The following is a 27,022-nucleotide window of genomic DNA, read 5'->3' as shown; positions in this document are numbered from 1 at the left end:
TAGAGACTCCTTTTCTAACCCCAGAAGAAAAGAAGCCAGGACAGAGAAATCCATCTGGGTGTGATACTCTGGAGAGGAGATGCAGAGGCAACATGACAGAAGGATCAGCAAGAACAGAGACCACTTCACTGAACATGAAAAGCGAAACAGAATTAGCTCAGAGAGAAGTGTTGGTAAGTTCATACTGCTGCACTATAAATTTTGGCATGTCAACAAGCTCATGATCAGCTAGAGAAAAGCCTCTGCTGCTGATTGCAGCTGCACAGGTACTACTTTTACCTATGTGTCGGACTACCTGACCTTCATAAGTTAGGATAAACAAGGAAATGGTTCTTGACTGTTAAAAATGGGCTTGAAAAACTGAAGGAGGAAGCTGTCACCAGTTCTGCACCTAGGCTTCCTACTTCTACTGGGTTGGATAACATTGCTTTTGTCTCAGCACTCGTTTGGAATTGCTTACATTCTTTATGCCATGATTGTAATCCTGCTGCTCACCTGCAGATGAGCACAGCAGTTGCTTTGGCTACTGATTTGTGAGTTTAAGCAGACCCGGTTAAAATGCCTTCACACTTGCTTAGCAATGGCTTTCAGTATAAGCTTTTGTTGTAATTGCTGTGCACTCTCACATGGGTACAAGCAGAGGGAGGTAGTCACAATCACGGCTGCAGCTTGGAAATGCCATGACCTGCAGAAAAACCTAGAGGTTCATGTTGTGGGAAAGTTCATAATACTCTCCTAAAGAAAGAAAATGCCATAAATATACCTAAGCATTAGAACTTTTCCATCCATACATAGCCTTGTTTGAGTATCAGAAGCATATGCAAAATGCCATGACCAGGAAGTCTGGAGGAAGAGAATCCAATTTAGGCTGCTTCCAGTCTGAGCTCCCTGGAACTCCCCTTGTCCCTGCAGAGCTGCTGCCTACTCAGAGGCAAAGCAGAGAATGCATTATTTCTGCTGAAACCCACTGAATGCATGGACTCTGTAAGGCCTTCTCTGTCTCCCTCTTCTGTGGGAGCAGGTCCAGAGAAGGACCATGAAGTTGATAAGAGCCCTGGAGCACCTCCAGGAAGACAGACTGAGAAAGTTGGGGTTGTTCACCCTGGAAAAGAGGAGATTATGTGCAGACCTCATAGCAACCTTCCAGTGTCTGAAGGGAACTTGCAGGGAAGCTGGAGAGGGACTCTTCGTCAGGAGCTACAGTGGTAGGACAAGGAGTTCAAATTTAAAGAGGGGAAATTTAGGTTAGACATTAGGAAAAAAGTCTTTACTGTGATGGTGGTGAGACACTGGAACAGGTTGCCCAGGAAGGCTGTGGATGCCCCATCCCTGCCAGGGGGAGTGGGACTAGATGATTTCCAAGGTGCCTTCCAGCCCTTAACATTCTACAATTCTCTGAAATATTTTGGAAAAGTTGACATTTTCTGAAGCTTCCTGAACCTTTGAAGCAGCATGTTTCTAATTCTGCAGAGTCTGTGAAAGAAACTGCCTTCCATTTAGCTGCTATTTCCATTTCTGCTGTTGATCCCAGCTCAGATCTGGGTCTTGCTTGCTCTCTCCAGGATTATCCTAGCCCACATTCAGCTAACAGGAACAGCACACACAGACCAGCCCAACAGTGCAGGAGGGTTTTGTGTTACCTGGCTCAGTCTTACAGTGGTTATGCATCCAACACCAAGGAGGGAGGCAGGTAGAGGCTGTCCCATCTCACTCACAAGGAGGAGAGACAATGTTTTCTTGCCAAAGCCTGCAAATTGAAAAAGGTCCTAGAGAGCTCTCTTTGACTCAGAGAAGAGGTCCAAAAGGAGCTTAAGGAGAAAGAAAAGGCACTATGGACAGTGTTAATTTTAAAAAGTCTCTCAAGAGGTTTCAGGTAAGAGATCTCTGATTGATGATTGATTGATTGATTGATTGATTGTCCCAGGGCTTATTCCCACGCAGAGAGGCTCAAGACCATGCTCCAGATTGCAAATACATGGAGGAGAGAGCAGAGAGCTGTGAAGTGGGAAGGACTCACTGATACCTGTAGCCATTGTACTACACATTTAATCTCTCTCCTCTGATGAGTCAGCAGTCAGACAAACATTCACTTTCAAGCCTGCCTGCACAAATAAATCACCAATTAAATCCTAAGATCTTAGCACATTTTAAGAAAAGGTAGAAAGATGCAAACTGCATCTTTCTGGATTTAGCTGCAATGCTAAACCATCTTCTGCCACCAACACTGGAATGTGATAACTGCAGACAAGATGTGGAAATAAAATAACTTCCAGCCACCTTCAAGCCTTTGCAGGTGGATGCCATGTGAGCTACACCCTGGCAGCATCTCTCTCAGCTGCAGCTCCTGAGACACAGCTACATTAAACACAATCTGTGAGTCCAGACAGAAAGCACCAGGTAATCAATGCTGTGGAGAGGCACAGAGGTGGCACTTAGCAAATTTTTTTCCAGAATGATTTTTTGATGGAGCAGCATACAGTGCTACTTACAGAACTGACAGCTTTAGGCCTCTAAGTCAACTGTTTACTTTTGCTATTTTTAGCTGGATTATAAGCCTAGATTTTCTTTTACTTGGATAAATGTGTCTATGACTTTCTGCAAATGCAACTAAGGAAATGCTTGGCACACCAATATTTAGCAGGTTTTGCCTGTTTTGTTCCTTGCCCAGAAAGAGAAACAATCTGATATTCATGCCAGGTGATACAAATCTCTTCAGTGTTTCACGAGAAGCCTTGATCTTCAACCACTTTAATATCTTGTGGTATTTTTAGGGGAAAAAATCCAAACACACCCGAACAAAATCCAGTAACAGAAGACTGTGTAAGTTTGTCTTGGCTCTGTATGGGAGCAAACTTCTTGTAACTCTGTAAAAGATTTAAGTCTTTGTTAGAACCATCGCAATTCCTTTCTGTTTTTCCTTCAAAGTCCTTAACAAGATGGAAAAATACTATTCTTTAATGTGTAACCAGAAAAGAAAGTATACCAGTCTATGCAAATTCTCTACATACCTCTAGGAGAAATGACACATAAAAGTCTATTATAAAGGAAGGTACTTGGCAAAGGGGAATTTCTTTTTGGATGAATGCACACCGTCTTGTTAAAGAGTGAATTGGTGAGGAAATCAAGATTTAATGACAGGGAAAAAAACAAAAAACAACCAATAACTTCTAAGTTATTAAGTCGTGATTACATGTAATGGCTGTATTTCATGGTGTTGGTCTCCATTCAGGGAGCTGGAATCCGTGGAAGTGTTTCAGGCACACCCATCATCCCTGGAAGAGTTCAGTGCCAGGCTGCATGGGGCTTTCAGCAACGTGGTCTAGTGGGAAGCATCCCTGCCCATGGCAGAGGGCTGGAACTAGATGATCTTTAGGGCCCCTTCCATGCCAGAGCATGGCATGATTCCATGCTGCTATAAAATGTAAAGGAGCATGGTGTGACACCCAAGCACACCTGTATCTCACTGGCGGAGGAGCGGCAAGGGTGGAAATGGAGAACTCCGCTGGGAGACAGGCCGAGACACAGTGACAGGGCCATCCCTCCCTCCCGCTTCCCGGGCACGGCCGGGTGGGATCGGGATCGGGATCGGGATCGGGAGTGGGGCGGCCCCGCGGGATCCCCGCCCCGGGCGGTGCCTTTGTAGCCGGGCTGGATCCCGGCAGGCGCCGGAGGAGAGCGGCGGAGCGGGTGAGGCGCGGCGGGGCTGGGGGCGGTCTCGCAGGGTCCCCGAAGTCGCGGCGAGGGTTTGGCTTTATTTGCTGTTTCTTTATTTCCCCCCCCCCCCGTTTTCTTTTCCACTTGACTCTTGGGGGCCGTTTTGCCGAAGTGGCGGTAGCCGGGAAGCCGCTCCAAGGGCCATCCCGGCGGGAGCGCCCGGCTGTGCCCGCCGCCCGTGTGGGGCCGGGGGCTGCGGGCGTGAGGGGAAATGCCGGGAGCGCCACGGGGCTGAGCTGCCCTGGGAGCTGCTGTGTCCTGAGGGCGGAATTAGCGCCGACCGGCGTGGGGATCGTGGCTGGAAAACAGCGGCGAGCGCCGCGTTCAGCTCGGGCATTCGGCGGGCTTGGGCTCTTTGGTTTGGGGACGGTAATTTATTTTTTTGTGTGTGTGGTTTTTTTTTTTGTTTTGTTTTGGTTTTTTTGTTTTTTTTTTTTTTTTTGTTTTTTTGGGGTTTTTCCCTTACTGTGTGGATATGAATTTACGTGTTGCAGACTGGCTTGTATGCCTGTCAGAAGGGTGAAGGTTTAGGAAAACGGGGCTCACAAATGCAGGTGTGATTCAGGAGGAGCCAGAACAGGGCCAGCTGCAGGTGGTCCTCGGTGTCATGAACGGCTGAACGTGATCCAGAGTGAAGTCCAGGGTATCCTGGCCTGCATCAGCACTAGTGTGGCCAGTAGGAGCAGGGCAGTGATTGTCCATCTGCACCCAGCACTGCTGAGGGCACACCTGAAATCCTGTGTCCAGTTCTAGGTCCCTCTCTACAGTAAGGACACTGAGGTGCTGGAGCGTGTCCAGAGAAGGGCGGCAGAGGTTGTGAAGGCTCTGGAGCACAAGTCCCACGAGGAACAGCTGAGGGAACAGGAGTTGTTTAGCTTGGAGAAAAGCACAGTCAGGGGTGACATTTTTGCTCTACAATTACCTAAAGGATGTTGTAGCCACGTAGGGATCAGTCTATTCTCCTAAGTCATACCAGGAGAGATGTAGATTAGATATCAGGAAAAATTTCTTTGCTGAAATGGCGTTCAGGCATCAGAACAGGCTGCCCAGGGAAGTGGTTGAGTCACCATCCCTGGAGATATTTATTAGACGTGTAGATGTGGCACTTGGGGACGTAGGTTAGTGGTGGGCTTGGCAGTGCTGGGTTAACTGGCTTGATTTTAAAGGCATTTTTCAGCCTAAATGATCCTGTGATCTCTTATGTCACTGAGAAGAGGTCATTTAGGCTGAGGATACCGTGCCCTACCAACTTGCTTTTCTGCTGTACATTCTGTGGTACATTTCTGCTTTGCTGGTTACTCATCCCGCTCTCATTTTGCCCTGCCTTTCTTACTAAACCAGCTTGTTTTCTCTTTGGAGGAGCTGTACAAATTGCATGCAGCTTATACTTTCATTTTTGCAGTGGAGAAAGAAGCAGATTTCTGTGATATTTGGTGGGTGAGTTGAAGCTAGCACGGTGCTACCTGCTCCATTGCTAATATGTGCAAGTACCGTTATTCCCACTTCCGTCCTCTGGCCCGCTCCAGTTTCAGCAAGTGGTGAAACAAAGGCAAAATATGTGAAACAGGAAGTAATGACAGGCTAAGAAAGCTTCTTTGTAGTCACTGAAGTGTGCTTCTTTAAGAATTTAATTTCTTTGCTAGTGGACAAATAAATTTGATTAGAAACTGAGGGAGTCTCCTAATGCTAGGAGGAAAAGATGCCATTTTTCTATCGCTGTAAAACACTACCAGGTGAAGGATGTTAGAATTGACTTTGGAGGGGAGAAACAGCATGAAAATGCTGGTCAGCATTTAAATCTAAGTGCTTTTATGGATAGTATCTGCATTTGGAATTTTAAAAAAATTTAATTTTTGTAGTTCTGAGGTTTGTTTATTCTCTGGTTTTGGGTATAAGAGTTTTTTTACTTTAACTAATTGGACCATGTTAAAGTGAAAAAAAACACCACTGCCTGCCTAGGTGGTGTTCATTTCCCATTCAGCATCACAACTTTTTGTCCACCTTGTTTCTTAGATACAGTTTCCAGTTGAATCTTCATATCTTACCTGCCAATCAGACAACAAACATGAAAGGGTTTTTCAAAAATGTATGCAGTTTTTCTTGAGCTTAAGGTTTGAAAGTGTTTGATCTTGCATGACTACACAGGCAAATGAGTTTGAAATTTCAGAAATACTTCTACTGAACCTCCTGACCCCACACAGCTGAACTGTGGGAGTCACAGTGCCAGACTGTCCTAGGGAGATGATTGTGGTTATAATTTACTTGTTTTAAAAACACAGGGAATAACCAGTGCTCAGGAGTCAAAAGGTAATATAATTACACTGCTTTCATTACACTCACATAACTAAATTTGGGTGTGATTAGAATCGCACAAGGTTTACCTTAAGGAGCTTCTTAATCTCCTCTTGTTTTAGGCTGTGAAATTATTTTTTTTATTACCTTTGGGCTGCCTAAGTCATATTCTAATGGCATTTCATGGCAGTCTGACTTCTAAAAGTGTTATAGCACTCTTAAAGTGAAACACTAATCTGAGTTGCTGTCTGACATCTGGCCCTGAATCACCCCAGGATCTGTTTTCTGCTGTGATGGAATTTGGGGACGCCCTTTCCTCACCCCTGGGCCGATGCAGCTGGCCTGGTGCCAGCGTGTAGCAGCAGCAGGGAACTCTGCCCATGTGCTCCACTGCTGGGATTCCCAGCATAGCAGATGCCAGTTGCTCAGTGCATGGTTGCACTGCTGTTGACAGCGATGCTGTACTTTTTAGAAAGACAGAGAAACAGCTACTTATTAGTGAAAAAGTCAGAGTTTCATGAAAGAAAACATGAGTTCCACTTCTTCAGCTGCAGCAATGTAAAAGCAGTCACTGGCAGTTTTTAGAGGGGTGTTTGTTGCTGGGGAGCTTGTACCAATTCTGAGGTGTTAGAGTGTGGTTTGTATATTACAAAATTTGGTTTGATGAAGAGTTTGATTTTTTTCCCTGTGAACAATGTAACTCATGATTGGGCTATCTGTTGCCTGATAACATAAAAGCATAACAGAAAAATCCCATAACAGTTGTGTCCCAGCATAAATGAGGACATAATGGAAATAAAGAGACTATTGTTCTCTTCTTAAGAAGTCTCCAGTGGAGGCAAACACTATAAAATACTTCAAAACTTCTACCGCTTTTTATATTAATTTTCTGATAAATTTTGAAGTCAGTATTCTTTTGGTTTCTTTTCAGCCTTATGCTGTGCTTGTAGCTTCTTCCTATTTTTTCACTGCTTTGCACACTGTGCATTTTTGGTATCCTCAAGATCCAGACCCAAGTGCTTAGGATTTCTCTGTAGCCTATGGGGACATGCTGGAAGCTCCTGGCAGAGACAGGAAGTGTGGTGTGTCTCCAGCTCCTGCCCCACGTCACCAGTGAGGACAGATGTCACTGTGTACCTGTGCAGAGGGATGTGTCAAGCCAGGCAACTTGTACTGCCCACACTTTCCTTTGAACAAACATTTTTCTGAGGAGAATGCTGTAGACTGAGCAGAAGACATGAGTTGTTTTACTTGAGCCACAATCTATGATGGTGGAGGGTTAAAGGTGTGGCAAGATGTGGCTGTATATGTGCAGTCTCTGGTTCTTTCACCAGTTCTGCTTCAGCAGAATCCCATCTCAGGTGCCTTGTCCATACATATGTTGCTGAGGTTTTCCACATATTTGAAGTGTTCAGCATTTATGTTTCCAGGGCAGGGTAGTCATGTTGGGGAAATGATGCTATGAAAGTGAGAAATGTGTACCTTAGCATCAAACTAGTGCCTTGATACAGCGTGGTGTCCCTGAGGCTTTGACCATCATCAGGTCTGCCCTTTTCTATCTGTGCAGAAAAGCAGCACCAAGGCAAGGTGCCTGGCACTGCCTGAAGGTCAGCTGCCACCAGGAAACCACAGAATGGTTTGGGTTGGAATGGACCTTACAGTCCCTCTGGTTCCAACCCCCTGCCTTGCACAGGGACACTTCTCACTAGACCAGGTTGCTGAGAACTCCATCCAGCCTGGCCTTGAGCACTTTCAGGGATGGGCCATCCAGAACTTCTTTGGGCAGCATGTTCCAGTGCCTCATCAGCCTCACAGTGAAGAATCCACCGAACATCTAAGCTAAGCAAGCTACTCTCTTTCAATCTAAAGCCATCATCCCTTGTTATGTCACTAAATTCCTTTGTAAAAAGTCCATCTCATCTTTTCTGTAGGCCCCTTTAGATACTGGAAGGTGCTATAAGGTCTTCTAGGAGCCTTCCAGGCTGAACAACCTCAGCTCTTTTAGTCTCTGCTCTCCTAAGAGAGGTGCTTCATCCCCCTGATCATCTTCACGGCCTCCTCCATGGACCTTGCACCATTCGGTCCACATCCTTCTAGTGCTGGGGGTCCCAGAGCTGGATGCAGTACTGCAGCTGGGGTCTCACCACAGTGGAGGGCAGAATCGCCTCCCTTGAATGGTCAGTGAGGTTTTAATTCCTAAGTTTGTGCAAAATCAGTCTTTTGCAAACTTAAATACTTGATTCAGGTCTGTCTGTACCACAAAGAAAAGCCTTACCCGGTTTCCCCAGTTTTGCTCTGAGCACAGCACCATGCCAGGGGCTTGTCTGTGAGCAGCTTGGAGATATGCTTATTGTCCTTCAATTGTGGCTTCATTTTGGGTCATTTCCTGCACGTGGATTCATTTTGGGTCATTTCCTGCACGTGGATTTCAGCTGTGACATTCTTGCCAGAGGTCAAGGCCTTAAAAATAGGGGGTTTCATATAAATTAAGAACTTGAAAAATTATACTGCTGGGTTCCATGTCAGAAACTATCCAGTATTTCATTTTCTTACTTTGCAAGTGAAAGTAAGTTGTGCCTCTGCCGAGCGACAGCCCCTCAACAAGAGCTCAGTATGCAAGGTCACACTTAACTGTACTTTACAGGAGTGAATGATTTGTATTTTATTTAGTCCTTGCCACGTAACTGTCTGGTTTTTAGGTAGTTTGAGCAAATGCAGAGGTGTCAGGGAGCTGTGGTCTATTGATCCCTGCAACTGATGTCTGGAGTGCTTTGCTTGAAACTTCTCTCACATCCAAATGTCTGTAAAAATACCAGCTGTGCATTAGCAATGACAATAATGACAGTGATATTATTATGCTATTATGCATGATAATACTAATGCTACTAATAATGTGCTTTTACAAATAGAAAGCTCTTGCACAGGATATTCTGAGTTCTTGAATCACATTTTTGTGAAATGTTTCTGTTAGCTATAACTTTGGTATTACGCTGAGCGATAACTTAAATTTCAGTTACTATCTTGATGCAGTCAATTTTACCTTTCAGTATGCTTTTCTTTGTGTAATATTTTAGGCCAGAAGTGTCTGGTAATGCACTCTCACAAAAAGGCAGAGGACTCCTCTGTGCTTGAGCTACATAAAATATGCCAGTTTGAAAGTGCTGCACTTGGAATGATGAAGAGAGAGCAGGGTTTAAACACTCCAGCTACTTCCATACAAGTACCCTGAGCTCTGCAGAATAAAGCTGAAGTTTTGGCTTTCGTCAGACTGGACACTGAGAGGCAGAGGGGAAGAGATGCAAGACCAATTTCTGCCCTTTGCATTCAGAGTGATGACATATTTTGCTTTCTTTGGCATTGCTTTGTGCTTTTAATTGATCTTGAAAAGAGGGCAAGACACAAGTAAGACACTGCTGGAATAACCTCTGCACATGCCTGCTGAGGAAGCACAGGTTTTGTGATCTGGTGCACCACCAGGAGATATGAATAATTTGTGATTATTAATAATAAATTATATGTAATTACTAATCCACATGGAAAATACTCAGCTCTGCACTGTGTGCACACAGAATCAGGTACACTCAGGAGAGGGCCGTGCTCTGAAGACAGACACAAAATCTGTGTGGGGTGCAGCAGTACAGATGCACAGATGTACAGATTCCTGTACAGAGATGGGAATGATGAGCAACATGGATGTAGTTCTGTGAGGCGGGGCTGGCTCTCTCCTTGGACTGTAAACAAGCTCAGAAGAGTTGATTTTTTTTGTTTGTCATGGGTTACCTGATCCTGCTGTTTCCCTGGATATCAGTTGGAATAACTTTTTATCAACAGATAGCTTAAAATTCCTTGGGCAGTCCAGCGTTGTGTGGTTACAAAGCATCCAGGCAGAGCCAGGGGCACTTCCTGCACTGGGGAACCTCAGGAGTGGGGCGGCTGCCACTGGACCTCTGCCTGGAGAGACCAGGAGGAATGCTGCCTGTGGTATCCCCAGCCACCTAATGACTGTGCATCCTTGGAGGGTGGGTGCAAGTCTTGTGCTGTCCAGCAGACAAGATTTAAAAATCAGGAGGAGGAAAATTACTGTAATTGCTAAGTAAGACTTCTTTTATCCCCCTAACCACGTTTCAGTTGTCTAGACATATCAACATAAAGAAAACCCAAGGTATTTGTACTTAAGATGTTCAGGAGGAAAGTTTCCTTTATTCTGTCAGTTTGAATTCAGCATGGCAAAAAAAAAAAAGAAAAAAAGAAAAAAAAAGCATTTTGAGAATTGTGAAATAACCATGATTGGCATTAGGGGTGACTCAACATGCAACTCTGCAGCAGGCAGAATAAGAATTCTTAGAGTGGGCTTCTTTCAAATAATAGATTTAGTGCATTTACGCAAGTTCTGTTTGAACTGTTTGAAACAGGCATTAAATAGCAATTCTGAATGGGAACAGATTTTTTTCCACATTAAGAAAAAAACAGTAGCAGATATTTTCCATAGGCTCCTTCTTTAAAAGGATGTTATTTTATTTTTTTATTTTTTAAAAATAGAAATAAGAGTTTTAGAGAGATTCATGTTTTATTAATGGCATGAAATGCTTTTCATGTATTTCTTGTCCAGTATTCTGGACTGTAAATTCTCAGAATGCTTCTGTCATGCTTTTTCTTACTTAAATGGAAGTGGGGATAAGCATTATTCATCTTGGATGAAGCACCCTGTGCCTTAAAAAGGAAGCTGAATTGTACAGGAAATGAAGAACTGAGCTTTCCTTTTGTTCTCGTAGGCATTTGTAGAGAAAAAATGGTATGTGCAGGCTAAGGCATGCATTAATATCTTGATTATATAGCTGAAATTGGTTTTGTAAAGGTAATTCTAGTAGGGTATATTTTAGATAATCACCCACTAGGTAAGAACACATTATGGTTTTTGTTGCACAGTAGGAAAAAGTTGTGTCACAACTGGATAGATACATTAACACCAGCGGTTCCTGCTGATGATCAGGGAGTGTGAAGAAGGCTGCCAGCTCTATATTCTCTATATTTTTCTGAAAAAAAAAAAAGACTGAGGGAGCTAAGAGGGCACTTGGGAAAGCCCTATGTAGAAGAGCTGTGTAAATAAAACCTTTCTTCAACTGATGGGCCTCAATATTACCAAAACTGTTCTGTTTTCTAGATAATTGTGTGACTCTACTTGTGGTTTGGGGCTGGCATTCTCATTTGTTTTTTGTTTTGTTTGATTAGAAAGTATCTGATCAGCAGACATGGTTGAACTTTAGATGAGTCATTGACGATTACCATCTTTGTCTGTAAATTATTTTCTTTTTCTTATTATACCAAGGAGAGATCCTCATCTTTCCTGTTTGTTAGAACACATGAATGTTGCTTAGCAAGTTGACATTGCTTTACTCTGTAAAGGAAGGGGTTTGTAATGAAATAATTATTGAATTAAGCAGTGCTTCTCATATATCTTGGTATGTGTTTGATCTGTTTTCAGTATTTTTTTTGGTGCGGTGCTGATAATAAACTGGGAAATCAAAGAATTTGTGATCTCTTGGCATCACTTAAAAAGGGATATTTCTCTCTTCTAAACTGTAATTGTTTGTAAGTGTGGAATTTGTATAATTTGTATTTTTTCTGTGTTGCCCTCTTGGCTCATTCAGTTGAGGTCCGTGTACACATGTGCACCATGCCTGAGCCTGCTCTGTGAGGGTAAGTTTGTTTCTTATCCCTTAAAAGAGGGACTTAGACTTTTCTGTAACATCCCTTGGTGCTGACGGTGTATGATCTGAGAAATAGCAAGGTGCAACAACATGAAGAGAGCTGCGTGCACACCTTGAACACAGACAGACTTGCACCTCCGTGCCAAGCTTTGCATGCCTCAGCTGAGACATGGTCTCCCTTCCTAGCTCTGCTTCCAGCAGAGGAGGGAGAAGGAATGGTTCAGGTGGGGCAGCGTAAGGGCTGGCACAGGGGAGTCTCATATTCTGCCTCCTTCTTTGAATGAGGGTATACCTGCTTTTTGGTAACTAGGAACATAATTCTGTGTGATGGGAGTATGAAACCTGGCCACTTTATGATGACAAGTGCTATGTCCTTCTTTCAGTACCAAAAAGATGGTGAAGAGGAATGTCCCAAAAGGAAATCATTCTGTCAGATTTTAATTTGGGAAGGGGCTCTGTTATCTTTGTGATGGCCTTGTTAATGGTATGGAGAAAAACAGTAAAGGGTGATTGCACCATCAGACATGCTGGGATATTCAGTAATGCAAACAGTGATGCCTGCTAGTTCCCAAGCTGATCTCTGACATTTTGCATTTCATCAATTATGCGTATTTAAGGTGGCAGCTTCCAAAAAGTTGTGAGGGAGTCAAACGTGAAGCAAACCCTTTAGAGATTCTTCCTGAGTTACTTGAGAATGAAACAGATGTTGCAGACATCTCTTACTTATCTTTTTTTCTGGCCTTCTTTGTTGTTTTTTTTCCTTCTGTGTGTCTCTCCTGCTGACTTTGCAGGGGGTAAAAGCTTAAGGCTTGGCACTAGCAGGAAGCTGATGTGGCATGAAGAGAAAACATGGTGTGCTACTTGCTCTGTAAGATAAACACTGCTATCAGCTCCTGATCAACTCCAGCACTGTTCAGCCTCTGTTCTTCCAAATTTATGCATGGCAGGAGTCAGGCTCCCCTGTCATGCTGATGCTCGCAGTCAGTCCTCAGGAAGATGGGAGCCCTGCAGCTGGTCACAGCACCAACTGCTCCTGTCACTCCCTCCTGAGGAACAGGATGAATTGTGCCCATATCCCAGGGAATGGATTTGGTTTAAAAATCTGTGGGTTTATTTTACTCCCCCCACTAATGTGTTATTAATTTAATTGCTCGTTGGTTTCTGAAGACTTCTGAAAGGTGCAGGGAGGGAGGTGGCAAGATCTATTTTAAGCTGCTGGCTTTTTTAATTTATGCTCATGATGTTTTTTTTACCAGCAGCACTTTGTGATCCAACTGCTACTTCTAAATGTCATTTACTTGAATAAAAAATGTAACTAATTTCTAAGTGTGACATAAGCACTGAAAGTATTAACTGAATCACAGAGTCCTGTTCAAACAGCAGCTTTTGCATGATAGGAGGGAAAGTTCATGAAGTCCAAGGTATGCTGCAATACAAGTGTAGCAAAAATACTCAAAATCACTTGTTTGCAGGTTTTCCCATTGTCCATTAGGCTTTCTACTAGGGAAATAACCAAATAATGCTCACCCATTTTTATTCAATAGGGGTGTTTCGTGTTCTCTGACACTGATTTGTGTTTCTGATGGAAACCAGTAATCCCGTGTTTCCCAGCACTCCTTGAAGAGCAGTTGCTCAAGCACCTGTTCACCACAGGCATTGAATCAGAGATTGTTGCACTCCAGTACCCTGAGGTTTTTTCAGGATTATTACCATCAAAAACTTTTTCAAAAGATTGCTTGATTCAGTTCAAAAATTGATATGGAGCTGTCATCTTTCTGCATGTAAAAAGGGGTAAGGGAAGAAATTTTGCATTCACGTGTATTTCTTGGTTCTCCATAATGCAAAATTTGTCATTTTAACAGATGGATCAGCTCTTGATTTCTTTTTTAGAGCCAGTTTGTTCAAAATCAAATGTGGGAGTGGACCATACAGTCCTTTTACGTAATGAAATTAAAGTCAGCTGCAACTTTCCTTTGATTTTGTATATTTAAACTGGTGTTGATGTCAATCATCATTGGTTTGCAAACAACAGTGTAAATCCAGAATGCCCAGTGATCCATGGGCTGAACATCTGTGAGCCATCAGGTTCCATTCTAGTGGATAGAAGATTCAAAGTCCACTGAGCTTTTTTCCAATGCTGATTCCTTTATCTTAAAGAAGAGAGAGAAAAAGTTGCTGTTGCTTGATTCTGCAGGGATTGTTATTTCTCTAGGTAGAAGTTTGTGTGCTTACTGAGAATGTGCCTACCAGTGTCCCTCAGGAGGAAGTGGGAGTGTGTTTATATGTGCGTGTGAGCTGTAAGTAGGAGTGTCTGGTTTTTCTGTGAAGTTTTCCATTTCCAGATCTTACAGCTGATGTTTTGTTGTGTGTTACTTGGCATCAGTAATAAACTGGTGTTTTCTGGAGCTTCAGAACTGGCACCCCAACCCCACCTCTGATTACTTAAAATTTATGAACATCTTTTCATTTACAGCTCTTAACCTGCCTTTAGTTCACAGGAGAGTCAAGGTCTCAGTCTCACCACCAGATGACTTGCATACAAAATCTTGTAATAAAACTTCTTCAAACAACAGAATATTGGGGAAGGCCAAGTAAAGTATCAGCAGTGCTCTGTATATATGCAGCACTGCTCATAAAAATGAGCGCATCACTGTTTGTCTTGTTGCTAAGGTTAGAATTGATATGTAACTCTTCGACTGGATTGTTGTCCACAGTGCATGGGCTTAACTTACTTGGAAAACTTAAGCCCCTCTTAAATTTCCTGTTAAAGCCAGGAGGGCCAGAAGTTCAGCTGACATAAAACTATGTGGAATGAGTAATCCCCTCTGCAGACTCTCTGGAGAAGGATCTTTTCAACCTTCTCTGTGGATGCCTCTATAGAAAGCTGAGTTCTTTTAAGGTTTCGTACTAAATCAATAAATAAGTTAATAACAGTGCAGCTGTTCATCATGAGCTCTGGGAATTTCCTATATTCAAATTTCTTCCAGAGGACAAATTTCTCACTTAGGGAGCAGATACTGCCTTTGTCAGCTGTTCAGTCTCCAGGCCCTCTCTCACTTGTAAGTATTCTTACCAACAACAGACAACCATTACCTTCCCTAACCTTGTCTGTAATGCCAGGGGAGCGACAGAATCTTGTCCTTGTTTATGTCTGTAAAGTATGTACCCCCTCTGTGATGCTCTCCTGAGCATTCTACCAAATCCCTGTTTTTCAGATCTTTCTCCTCCAGAGAAAGGAGGATCTTTCTCTGGAGTTTTAAGTTGACCCTAAACTTACCCAAATTGAGGCAGGAACATTCCTTTAATTCCCCAGGCAGTCATACGATGCTTAGTCAGCTAATATTGCCTTATATGGCCCATTTGTTGACTACAAGTAAGTTCTACAAACCTCTGGTCTTTAAAACCATGACTTAGAAACAAAATAATGACAGTACAGCAGTACAGGTCTCTAGATCAGCACATTCAGAAGTTAAAAAAAAAATAAAAATTATGTGGTTTTTTGTTATTAAGCAGTGTGTTTAATACCAGTCTTCCTGTGACTCCATTGTATGTATATATGTAGCCTTCACTATGTGCAGGAAAGTGTGAAAATGTGAACTATGTGCACCCTAGAAACTTGAAAAACCTAAGTATTAAGTAAAATATATTAATCTTTTGCATGTCATATTTTGTGTTTTATTTGAAGTGATATCATGTTTGGATGATCTTTCTTTCTGCAAGAAAACAAACAGAAACAAGCACTTCAAAACAGTGATAAGATTTTTCCTCTCCCTCTTTTGATCCCTATTTTAGGAAGGCATGAGGTGTGGTCCTGGAAAACAGCCAGCAAGGAATCCCTGTGTCTCATGTGGCAAAAAGTGAAAGTGCAGCTAATGTTAAGCATGTCCTTCCTCACCGCTCTTTTTTGGTATTGTAGAAGGCTGTACGGCTTTTTAGCACAGCTGCTGAAACGGTAGGTTTTATTATGCAGACTTCAATCTTCCACATGGTTGCTTATTCAGTAAATACTGACCTTCAACACCTCCTCGCTGACACCTGTTCTATCATTTGTGTTTCAGGTGGAGCAATTACCTTCAGAGGCAACTCATAAGTAAGCTTTTTGTTGTCACTCCACATTCATTAATGACCCTCACAACTTCCCTTTAGATGCAGGACAGCAGAACGTAACTAATCTGTGAATCAATCTCAATTTAGGGAATCTCAGTGTGCTGCCAGAAGTTGATCTACTTGGTTATAGTGCAAGAGAATGGAAAGGAGAAACAAAGCAGGCCAAACAGATGAGGGAGGTAAGAGTTAAATTGTAATCTCTGCATGAGGACGGGGAGAACCAGCACCTGGGAAAGGAGTAGCACTCTCAGCACAAACAGCTGCAGCAGCTATCAAAGCCTGCTGCACTGGCTAGTCAAATGAAAAGCAAAAGGGACAGTATGAACATGGGTTTAAATAAAGAGTGCAGCAATGCAGGTCAAAATGTTGATCAGGTTTTAGTCTTGTGTATATTCTAAATCCCGTCTTCTAGCACCAGCAATCTTAACAGGAAAAATCATCCCCAGTGCTAAAGCCCAAATAATGTGGTCTTAGGCACTGTCACTTGGCAGCCTTTGATTTAAGGTAAAAACTCTTACTCCGGGGAGGAAGGAAGCACCACATCCATTTCTCTTCCAAGCTCTGAAGGTCCATGCTTGGCAGCCTTCCCCTCTCCAGCATCATCCCTGCAGCTGGTGGCAGGCAGGGCAGGAGCTGGCATCTAACCTGTGCCAGCTTGGGTGCTACCTAGCAGGCAGGGAGCTGGGGTGCTGGATGGTGGCCATCCTATGCCTTTGGCACACACCCTCTGCTCGAGCTCTGCACCCAGCCCAGGTGCTTCTGTGCCAGGGTCCTTCCCTGCACAGGGCACTGCTGGCAAGACAGGCAGTGCAAATGCATACCAAGAAGGACTTAAAGGGTGAAAAGAAGCTGGTAAGGATAAACAGTAGCATAAAGGGGCTGTAGAAAAAAAAAAAGAAGATAGTTTTCATAAAGCTGGAATTGCGTTCAAGTGATGAACAGAGAAAAGATCCAGTTTTGCCACGTTAAATGCAGGAACACAGCAGTGCCAAGAGTTCACAGAACAACACAGAAGGCCAAAAACTATTTGGAGGAGCAAGTAACAAAAGATAGCAAAACTTGTAATAAATTTGCAAGTCCATACTGGGCGAAAAACCCTTCAGAAAATCTATGAGCTTTCTGGATGACCAGACCTGAAAAGGAGACTCCTTTATATGGAGCAGGCAGTGGATATCTGGTTATATCAGGTAGAAACTGCCATGGTAAAGCACATTTTAGGATGAGGTCTTGTGAGATCCAGTATGCTGTCCCCAGAAGGAACAATCCTATGTTTGTCTTGTCTCTCCCTTTCTCTCCTTGTCCTAGCTAAGCAGTCGCTCTCCCTCTTTTGTGCTGGCTCCTGTCCTCTTTTGGATGTGCTACACCTAGATGGTGAGCTGAAAAAGCATGTAATCTAGAAAGAGGCTTCTCGGAGGCCCTCAAGCTTGCTGAAGCAGCAGGAAACTCCCTCAGGAGAAGGAGTTTAATAGGCTTACTATCTCAGCTGATACAGTAAGGGTAAGGGGACAGTGCATCTGAGAAGTGGTGATGGGATGGGATGAGGGAGTAACCAAGATAAACAGAGGATGAGGAATTGAGACCATCCTGCTGCCCCCTTCAGGAAGGAAACTGGAAGTGATGGAGCAGCCTGTGGGATTGCAGAGTCCTCTCCCTAATTCTCTGCCAGTTTATTGCTCAGAATTGCCTCAACAAGGGCTCAGATGGCAGCCAGTGGTAATGCAGTGTGTAGCTGCACCAAGGGCCATCCGCTTCAGAGCTGCCAGATCTGCTCTGCTTCAGGTCAGTGTTGCACGATGGATTCAGGTCAATGTAAGGAGATGTTTTTTGCCAGAATGAGTTTTCTCCAGATACTCATTCCTGCCCTTTTGCTGCTGCATCTCACATGTCAGCACAAATTGTAAAATGGTTGAGGTTAATGCTGTTATGGCACAGAAATCTCTGCTGGCCTGCACTAATTTGGCTGACCATGTGAATGTTTACAGTACCAACAGTGCAGAGACTTGAACGAGTTTCTGGGTTTGGAAGGAATGCAGAATCACTCTTAATGGGCAGTGCCAGTCCAAGGCATTTACAAAAACATGCTGTTTAACATTTCTGTGTGTATGAATCTTAAAAATATACTCTCTTGTTCCCCTAGCTCCCTCTTATGAGTAGTTTGGAATTGGACTTCAAACAACATGGGGTTTTTTTCCAAATATTTTAATAGTTTTTATTGCTAATTTTTCTTGGTCTCTTTCTAGGCATATGAAGAATTGTTTAGGAGCTGTCATATCAAATACCTGAGACAAGTCAGGAGGGACAACTACAGTGTAGTAAGAGCGGTGCTTTTTCAGATATTCAGCCAAGGCATTCCTTTTCCTTCGTGGATGAAGGAAAGAGATATATTGAAGGTAAAATTCATTTCCTAAATAAACACATTTTAGCTATCCATGCACAGCAGAAGAAAGCTTTGTTCAGTATGAAAAGTGGTATGCTGGCTGTCGAAGTGGGGAATTATTATCAGAATTCAAAGAGAAGTTTTTCAAACCCATTGAGCTACATTTAATTGAAAAACTGTTCCTACTCTAAATATACCAATGTAAACATGAGTCTAAATGATGTAAAAAAAAAAGTAAAAGTGGATGGATGAATGTTACTGCCATCGTGCTAGATGTCACTCCTTTAACACAACAGGTTATTTGCATCCTCCCCATCCACATCCATGCAAAGTTCAGTGGCTGACTTGGGAGCTGCTGTGTTGCTGGAGCAGCAGGAATCCTGCCCTGAGCTCCAAGAGCTTTGGCAGGAGATAGTGGCAGGGAAGTGGGGTCTGTAGCTTTTGCGTGTAGAGATGGGTGTGCAGACAGAAAGGTGTCTGTATTCCTAAATACCTCACTGAATTTGGAAGTATCCAGCTTTTCCAGAGGGTGGGTTATAAATTTGGCTGAGAGCATATTTTCATCTTTTTTTGGCTGGCCTTGTTTTAAAAGTTTCTTAAGGACTTGGCAATTAAGTGGATCCTCCTTCATAGCATTTGAGTTGTGAGGTCCATTTACTTTGTTGTACAAACAGCTGATAGAACCACATCATAAATTGTAGACAAGTTTATATAACCTTATACTCTGCTTCTTGTTATGGTTATGATTAGCTTGCCTTTTGTTTTTCTCCCAGCTCCCTGAAAAACTTTTGTATTCTCAAGGTTGTAACTGGATTCAGCAATATAGCTTTGGGCCAGAAAGATACACGGGTCCCAATGCCTTTGGGAAGCTGCGCAAATGTATGGAGGCCTTAAAGACAAATGTGAGTATCTAGGAAATAGTTGGGAGGAATAAAAGCCTTGAGAAATGGCTTCAGACAGAGTTAAGGAACTTCTCCTGGTTGCATATTTTTGGGGCAGCCAGCCTCCCTTCCAGGTTCAGACTGCTGAGTTGCTGGGAAGGCCATCACCTCTCCTGCAGGGGAATCCAGGTTTTGGTGATCCACTAGGCCAAATACTCAGGAGTTCCCTGCAAGTTAGGGAGGCCACCGTCCCCACAGCTAGTCCTTGCCATCAAGTGGCTCCTGAAGTATCTCATCATTTTGATTAAAAGTGCTTCTAGATTGCCTCTCCAGATGGAAAGGAGCAAACAAACAGTGCATTTTCTTCTAAAACAATTGTATTTTCTTTGCTTCTATCCCCATTAAATGTTTTAATTATCGATTTTTGCTATAATTTCTCTCTGTAAGCTTGCACTTGATTGCACCTGCCAGCCTCACTGGCCCCTCTGCTCAGCATTGCCAGATTGCCATCATCCCCAACCCAGGATTATAATTCTTATTTAATATAATAATTATATTATAATATTCTTATTTAATATAATTCATATTTAAAACGTGGGGTGATTTAGTAGCCCCAAAGCCATCTGAAAGAGAGATAAAGTGTTGGCCAGTCAAGACCTTGCACCTTTCTTGAGCTCCTCTGGGGTTTCTGTGCATTTGCAGTGATAGTAGTTGTTAATTTAAAAAAAAAAAAAACAGCCAAAACCCCAAACAGACTAATTTAAGCTCTAGAAACAAAGCATTAAAAAGTAAAAGAGGAGATTAAAATAGATTATTTGGTCCCTTGCCTGCACCCTTGCTGTGTCAAAGTGACAGCTGCATCTTCTAGAGATGGACCTGGTAGTTGTTGTGTGCAGTTATCATTTTGTTCTGGTTGCTCTTTGCATTTCCCAGTTGTTTCAAAGCAACTCTGTGATGCCTTATGCTATTGCTGGGCATGAGGTATAGCTCCCAGCTTTTTTTTTTTTTTTTTTTTTTTAATAAATATGGTCTTTGGCCAGTGAGATGGATTTTTGGCTATTTTTACTAATGGTTCTTTGCTGCCTTTCCCAGCTCCATCATCACAGAATCATAGAATCATTTAGTTTGGAAAGACCATTAAGATCATCAAGTCCAGCCATTAACCCAGCACTAAACCATGCCCACAAGTGCTACATTTGCACTTGTAAATATCTCCAGGGACAGTGACTCAACCACTTCCCTGAACTGCCTGTTCCAATGCTTGACAACACTTTTGATGAAGAATTTTCTCCTAGTATCCAATCAAAAGCTCCCCTGACAAAACTTCAGGCATGACATGATAGTTGGGAGAAAAGAGCAAGCCCCCACCTGCCGACACTCTCCTTTTAGATAGTTGTAGAGTGTGATAAGATTTCCCCTTCAGCCTCATTTTCTCCAGGCTAAACATCCCCAGCTCCCTCAGCTGCTCCTCATCAGACTTGTGCTCCAGACCCTTCACCAGCTCTGCTGCCCTTCTCTGGACACTCTTACAGCAACTCAATGTCCTTCTCATAGAGAGGGACAAAAAATGAACACAGGACTTGAGGTGTGCCCTCACCAGTGGCAAGTACAGGGGACAATCACTGCCCTGCTCCTGCTGGCCACACTATTGCTGGTACAGGCCAGAATGTCCTTGGCCTTCTTGGCCACCTGGGCACACTCTGGCTCATGTTCAGCTGCTGTTGACCAGCACCCCCAGTTTTCCACTCTTTTCCACTGAGCCACTTCCCAGCCTGTAAAACTGCCTAAGGCTGTTGTCATCCAGGTAGGGCCCGGCACTTGGCCTTGTTGTGCCTCAAACCATTGGCCTTGATCAGACTGGGGGCTGCTGCCTGCAGATGCTGTTGTGCCTGGGCTCTGTTGATTAATAGCTGCTTTACATTTAGACCAGGCTTCTGTTCCTGTTTTGCAATCTTTTGTGTTAAATGGAATTCTTAATAATTTTAATAATATTCTTCTGTGTGCTTTCCAGTGGGCTGAAATGAGTGCTACAAGAGATCATGAAGAAAGAGGAAGCATGTGTAATACACTGTTTTCTGATGAAAGCAAGGAATACAAACTATATGAGGCCATAAAATTCATCATGCTCTATGAAGTTGTTGAAGCCTATGAGCAGATAAAGAGCAGGAACAAACCCGTACACAACCTTTTTAGCCTTCTCTTTGCTCGTGACTCTTCATCTGACCCTCTGAGTTTCATGATGAATCATCTGAACTCCATAGGTGACTCTATTTGCTTAGACCAGGTAAGGATATAGATGAAAAATCACAAAACTTTGTTTTTCTAGTGATTAGGTGATTATATTATACATCATCCATTTTTTTTTCTTTGAGATGTGGGGAAATGGACTGAGGATAACCATTTATCTTCCAGGAAAAAAATAAACTGCAGTAAGAGTGGACCAAAAATAAATGCTACAGGTTATAAATAAGACATAGTTTAGAACAATAATAACTTTGATATGTAAAATAGTTTTAGATTATGCTGTTTTGACCAGTTGTTTGCTTTTCCTATCTGTTCTACTATGCCAAATCCTGTAGCATCACTCTCTTTTCTTTCCACCTTTTGGTTCTCATGAGATCTAATGTCTATTAACAGTAGGTAATAAGAACTCTACTAATCACCTTTATATGTTAAGGTTTTTGTTTCCTGTTTTATAATTAGTGAGAAATTCAGTGCTGACGTATAAACTCCGCACTGCCACTCTGCAAATGGTTTCACTTTCCCATGGCTAAAATTATTTTTTATAATCAATTTCAGTTATCAGGTCAATTGTTAAGTGATGCAGTCAGATTTAGGAGCAGTTTGATTATAACTGGACAAGTTCTGCTCTGTCTGGCTATGCCCAAGGATATGAACTTTTCCCAAACCTTTTTTTTTCCTGATTAAGCAATCCGTATCGATACAAGACGTATCACTGAAGATGCCACTTCTCCAGTTTCATATACCTCAAGTACCAAGAAAATTTTTCCTTTCACTGTAATGTTTTCCATAGGTAGCAAGTGATCACAAGGTGGCAGGCTTCCCATTTTTTCAGTGTGTTTCATTCTTGGTAACAGCTATTCCTTTCTTGTTCCCCAGTCAGCTGTGTGAGCTGGCTTGGGAGCAGGTTATGTATGGTGTCAGGCAGAGGATGAATGTTTCTACATGCAAAAGAGAAGTGGAAGAGATATTGGGAATGCCCTCAAACTTTTAATGTTCTTACCCCGCTAGCAAAAGGGCCCCTTTTATTCCTTATCTACTGTTTTGAAGCTAAATGACTTGCCTTAGCTTGGATTATCTTCAGTTTAGTTTTCGAAGCCTAGAAATAAATGTCTTACAGATTTCTTTCATTTTTTAGGTTGACCTGCTTCTTCTTGGATACTTACTTGAAGTAAAGATACGAGTTTACAGACTGCATAGGTTTAATACTGAGGAATTTCAAGTAAATTATCCAGATGAATACCGAAGGGAATGGAATGAGATTTCTCTCCTGACTGAGGATGACCACTACTATCACATCCCCCTTTTCAGAACGTGAAGGACCAGTGACTTTTTTCTTTCCTTTGTATAGTGTAGTGAATGACCAGTTCCAGTGAATTAGGTTTCTAATCAGCAGCAGTAAAATCTTAAGAATGCTTATTAATGATTACAAAATGGTTTATGGGTTTGTTGTGTAAACATTTTGCTTTCCTGTTGCAGCTCAGTTCACTGTCAGCCATAAAAACCATAAAATATATTGCTATACACTCTGGGTCAAAAAAATGTGAAGTTTGAGAGTTGTCAGACAAAAAAAATTGGACTGCCTGACAGCAAAGGCAAAGGTTATGCTGAGTTTTCTGTTGCTAGCCTAAGGGTTTACTCTGACATCCGTGGATGGGTTAAACTCAAGTGCCTAAAGCAATGACTGCCTTTCCCTACTCCTGTCTGTCTCTAGCTGGGAAGGATGACTCACAGAGGAAGGAAATCCCAGGGTCCCACAGTTTATATTCCATGCTATTTAACTTGCATTGACATGGGATGAGAGGATATAAACTGGGGCCTCTGCATGGCTGCTTGAAATCCACTTGGCTTCCCTTGTTGCTGGAGTACCTCCCTCCAGGGATGGGCAGGGCAAGCAGCAGCAGGTTGCACTTAACTTCAGACATGGGAAATGGAGCTGTCTGCACCCAGTGGTGCTCCCTGAAGGTGAAGAGCTGTGGCACAGGGGGAGAAAATCAGCACAAAAGAATACTGTGCCAGATGAATGGAAGATCTCCTGTGTGGGTAAAGCACATCGCTTTCTCCAAGGTAAAAAGGGCAGCGTTAATAGATAACACCCAACAGAGTCACAGCCAGTGGCTGCATATGGCTTTTGTCAACTTGTAAATCCTTTAAGGGCTGATTTCAACATTACCTGCCAAGATTTCCTTTGCAGTTCATCTGAGAAAGCTGTGCATGGAATACAGGCCAAAATACTGCATTTTCAAAAAATTTTTTATGCATTATGTGAATTCAGCAGTGTTGCATATATGTTTTATCCTCTGATTATGTATTAATCTTATTGCCTAAGATTGCTATCTTTAATTTAGATCCATGTGTTTGAAGGAGTCTGTCCAGGACAAGTAAATGAGATTTATCTTCTTACATGGAACATTTTGCTCAGTTCTATTTTCTAAAAGAATCAATATGTGTTTTGATTACTTCAAAATAAGGGACTTTAACTTGAAGTATTAAGTCTTGCAAAATATTTGTGGAAAGCTTACAATGCCACAGGCTAATTGTTGTATTGAAGAGGATGTGATTTATTAAGGAACAAAGCCGCTTCTTTCCTTATCCCAGAGGTATGGGGACAGGCAGGTTTGTTTTATTAAACCTGCAGGATAAAATGCAAGCCAGTAGCAAAAATGGGAACAGGGCCTGCAGGAGCTAAAGCAGTTGCATGAGGTATCTTCATGGTAATGCTTGGAGTCAGTGGAGCGTGCTCAGTTCCTTTGTGTAAAGAAAAGCTATTTTATCCCTTATGCTCCTTTTATTTGTGTGTATATGTATATAAATATATATATATATTTATAAATACAAACACCTGAGTTCTGTATTGTAGCTGTTTGGTTTCCTGAAAGTTCGAGTTCAGTTTTGGTGAATGATTTGTAGATTTTAAGAAGGCTTGATAGCTGTAATAATATCATCTCATCAAAAGCTGCATAGCAAGTACATTTATTTATTAAAAGAAAGTTTTTTCATGGAATGAAATAATTTTCTTATTTTAGATTTGGTTCTGCTCTGCATGAGGAAAAGTTATAATACCTAAGTGTATTTTGCATCAACAGTAACATTTACAGTTATCAATAAACTTGTCTATATTTTATTCTTGTTTTGGTACAAACAGACATACCATAAATAAGTATGTATTTTGTAGTGGGCTTTTTAATGATTTGCGTATTATTTGTGTTTAGGAATATAAAAGCGTTCCAGCTGAAAGTGATAAATTGTGAAAATGTAAATTTTTGTGATCTTGAGCATATTAATAGCAGGGAAAAATCTAAAACAGACAGTGGAATTTACCTCACCAGTTTAGATGTTTGCATCTGGACCAGGTCACCTGAGCCAGGGCTCTCTGCCTTATCAGTGCAAGGCAGTGGCACAGGGACAGCCAGAGGGGTGGGTCTCTAGAAGGGACTGGTTCTCTTCACTGACTGTAGTGGGAGCTGGCAGTGATCAGTATAAATCTCTCTGTCCTAGATATTTCAAGTTAGGTGAGATTAATGTTGTCCCAAGAATCTGGAAAGGACATACAGAAACAGATCTGCTGGCTTATCGGGTGTCAGAGGTGCCAGCCAAATCATGCCAGGAACAGAAATGGGAGGTGAGAATAGAGGAGCTTCAGGTGAGGATAATCACAACTCTTAGAGATAAATGCAGAGTGGCTGATAAGAAACACTGAGACAGGTTTGGGGCTGCACTGAGTTTTAACCAGATTCTCTGGTAATATATTTTAGATATGTATAAAGCAAAGTTAAATATCTGTTTACATATAATAAATTCATGAGTGTGTGTGTATATATATATATATGCATGTGGGGATGTGTGTATATAAGAAAAATCCATAAAAAAGAAAGTCATCCTCAATAAAGTGCATCTGAAACAAGCTGGTACCTGTGTAAGTGATAGGTGCAGCAGGATATTTTCCAGTCAGTGGCAGAGACAAATTTTTTTTGTTCAAATCCAGAAGCACACAGTCATTACGAATATTTTTAAAAGTAGTATTGTAAGCAGCTAAAGTCAGGATGTGTTTCTTACTTACTATTTTTAGTTTAGCAAGAAGAAGAAACCATACAGAAGCCTCAGTGTTGGATTTGAATTTTCCCCCAAACTTGAAAATGTGTGTTAAGAGTTTAGCAGAGCAGCTGAAGAAAAGTGTATCTTTTATTGTAAATGGGTAAAAAGTATTGTGGTTTGAATGCCATCTTTTTAAAAAAACTGCATCTCAAAAATGTGTGAACTACATCCAATATTTTATTTAAACTCCAAAAGATACACTATCAGTCCTCATTCTTCAGCTCTAACACTGAAATTGCTTCTTGTCTAGTTTGTGGCTAGTAAGTTGAAGCTAATTAAAAATTGCTCAGTGTGTTTTTTTTGCTGCTAACTTCACCTGCTTAGGCTCAGGGTGTTGAGTTCAATGTCTAGGAAATAGTTTTCAAATGCAGTTTTAAACTTGTGTAAAGGATAGATTTAAGGCATATGTATGATTTCAAAACAGTTCAGTTGACCAGAATAATTTGTTCAGTCAACACATAGAAAAGACCTTTTTTTTTCTCCCTAGGATTTGGATTGCACAGTTTCTTTGCATTTCATCAATATTACAATAGTCCCACATCTGCCCCTTTTATGTTAGTGCCATTACAGTAAAAATGTTTTTTGGAGGCTTCATTTTTATGAAAAGCTCCTGATTTGAAGAAAACTTAAAGCTGGAATTTTGGTACCACAGAAGACCTGGTTTCTCCCTCTTCATTTGTGAGGGTTTCAGGGTGCTTGAAGGCTTCCCTGGCAGGATAGGAACTTTCATTTTGGGCCTGGTTTTGTTAGAGGGCGGGATAGAACTCTGTGATGGTCCCTTGAAATTATTTTGTAGAGAAGAGTGGCATGGGCTGGGCTGGAGAGGTACTGCTGCCTCACTAAGTGACATTTGTATTCACAGCATCCCATGTAGTGTTAGTCCAACCCTGATTTTGGCCAGGGATGGAGCAGGAAGCCTTGCAGAGACTTTTTGAAAGGTTCTTCAGAAAATATCCAAGGAGACCCACATGCCTCAGAGTGTACCTGGGAAGGACAGGAAATAAATGCAGAAAACTTCTCTCCCTGGGGCTTGGCTGATTTGCATCTCTCTTGAACCACAGAGCTTTGGGCCAGCTCTGTGTCAGCCATGGCCAGTGAGTGAGGAGGACTGCTGGAACATTGCTAGAAGCTGTGTGTGCTGAACAGTGCTGCTGGGAGGGAAAAATGAAAAGCATGAAAGAAATAGAATGGGTCCCAGATGCTTTCATCTTCTGACATAACCCAGTTTTGCATAATTCTGAGGTTAAATGCCTTGGGAGGCCAATTAACCAAAACATCTTCCTCTCTTAGTGAAGTGTTTGGCCATAATTAAGGCTTTATTGAAATGGGGGGGCAACTAAGTTAACTAAACTTGTGCAACCCAAGCTATTCTGTGATTCTGCGATCTTAAAAATATTGAAAATTGCCATCTTTAGAATTTCAGATAACAAACACAGCATTTAGTTAAGAAGGAATTTTTTACCCATCATTTAGATGGCTTCAGAAAACGCTGTTAAATAAGCTGTGTTCTCCTGGCAATTTTTTGATTGTCACTCTTGCCTGCAGTGGTGGATTCCACCCAGCCAACAGCCAAGTACCAAGTACCCACACAGGTGCTCACTCACTCA

The 27,022-nt window shown here is 42.2% G+C and overlaps 1 protein-coding gene across 6 annotated transcripts; it reads left to right on the top strand.

Moving 5' to 3' along the window:
* OTULINL (OTU deubiquitinase with linear linkage specificity like) lies at nt 1–25,224 on the top strand. 6 transcript variants are annotated; one of them, XM_064428300.1, is made up of 9 exons: nt 3,636–3,687; nt 11,655–11,703; nt 15,507–15,666; nt 15,773–15,804; nt 15,909–16,000; nt 18,062–18,211; nt 18,972–19,100; nt 21,091–21,363; nt 22,459–25,224. In XM_064428300.1, exons 3-9 carry the CDS (start codon nt 15,560–15,562, stop codon nt 22,636–22,638), a joined length of 963 nt encoding a protein of 320 aa, XP_064284370.1. In that variant the 5' UTR covers nt 3,636–3,687; nt 11,655–11,703; nt 15,507–15,559; the 3' UTR covers nt 22,639–25,224. The 6 variants fall into 6 exon arrangements, with proteins under 6 accessions (XP_064284358.1, XP_064284359.1, XP_064284370.1 ...); XM_064428288.1 differs by lacking the exons at nt 3,636–3,687; nt 11,655–11,703 and adding an exon at nt 1–173; XM_064428289.1 differs by lacking the exon at nt 11,655–11,703 and having other exon boundaries at nt 3,552–3,687.
* Nucleotides 25,225–27,022: the final 1,798 nt, after the last annotated feature.

The sequence above is a fragment of the Passer domesticus genome, chromosome 1, assembly GCF_036417665.1.
Source record: "Passer domesticus isolate bPasDom1 chromosome 1, bPasDom1.hap1, whole genome shotgun sequence".
Taxonomy (NCBI): domain Eukaryota; kingdom Metazoa; phylum Chordata; class Aves; order Passeriformes; family Passeridae; genus Passer; species Passer domesticus.
The sequence above is the reverse complement of the archived record's forward strand: the minus strand, read 5'-3'. Positions and strand labels throughout refer to the sequence as shown.

Coding starts and splice junctions, on each gene's coding strand:
- OTULINL (XM_064428288.1), top strand. CDS start 80: ATGCAGAGGCAACATGACAGAAGGATCAGCAAGAACAGAGACCACTTC. Junction 174..15,506: donor TAGCTCAGAGAGAAGTGTTG/GTAAGTTCATAC, acceptor TCCCTATTTTAG/GAAGGCATGAGGTGTGGTCC. Junction 15,805..15,908: donor CCTTCAGAGGCAACTCATAA/GTAAGCTTTTTG, acceptor ATCTCAATTTAG/GGAATCTCAGTGTGCTGCCA.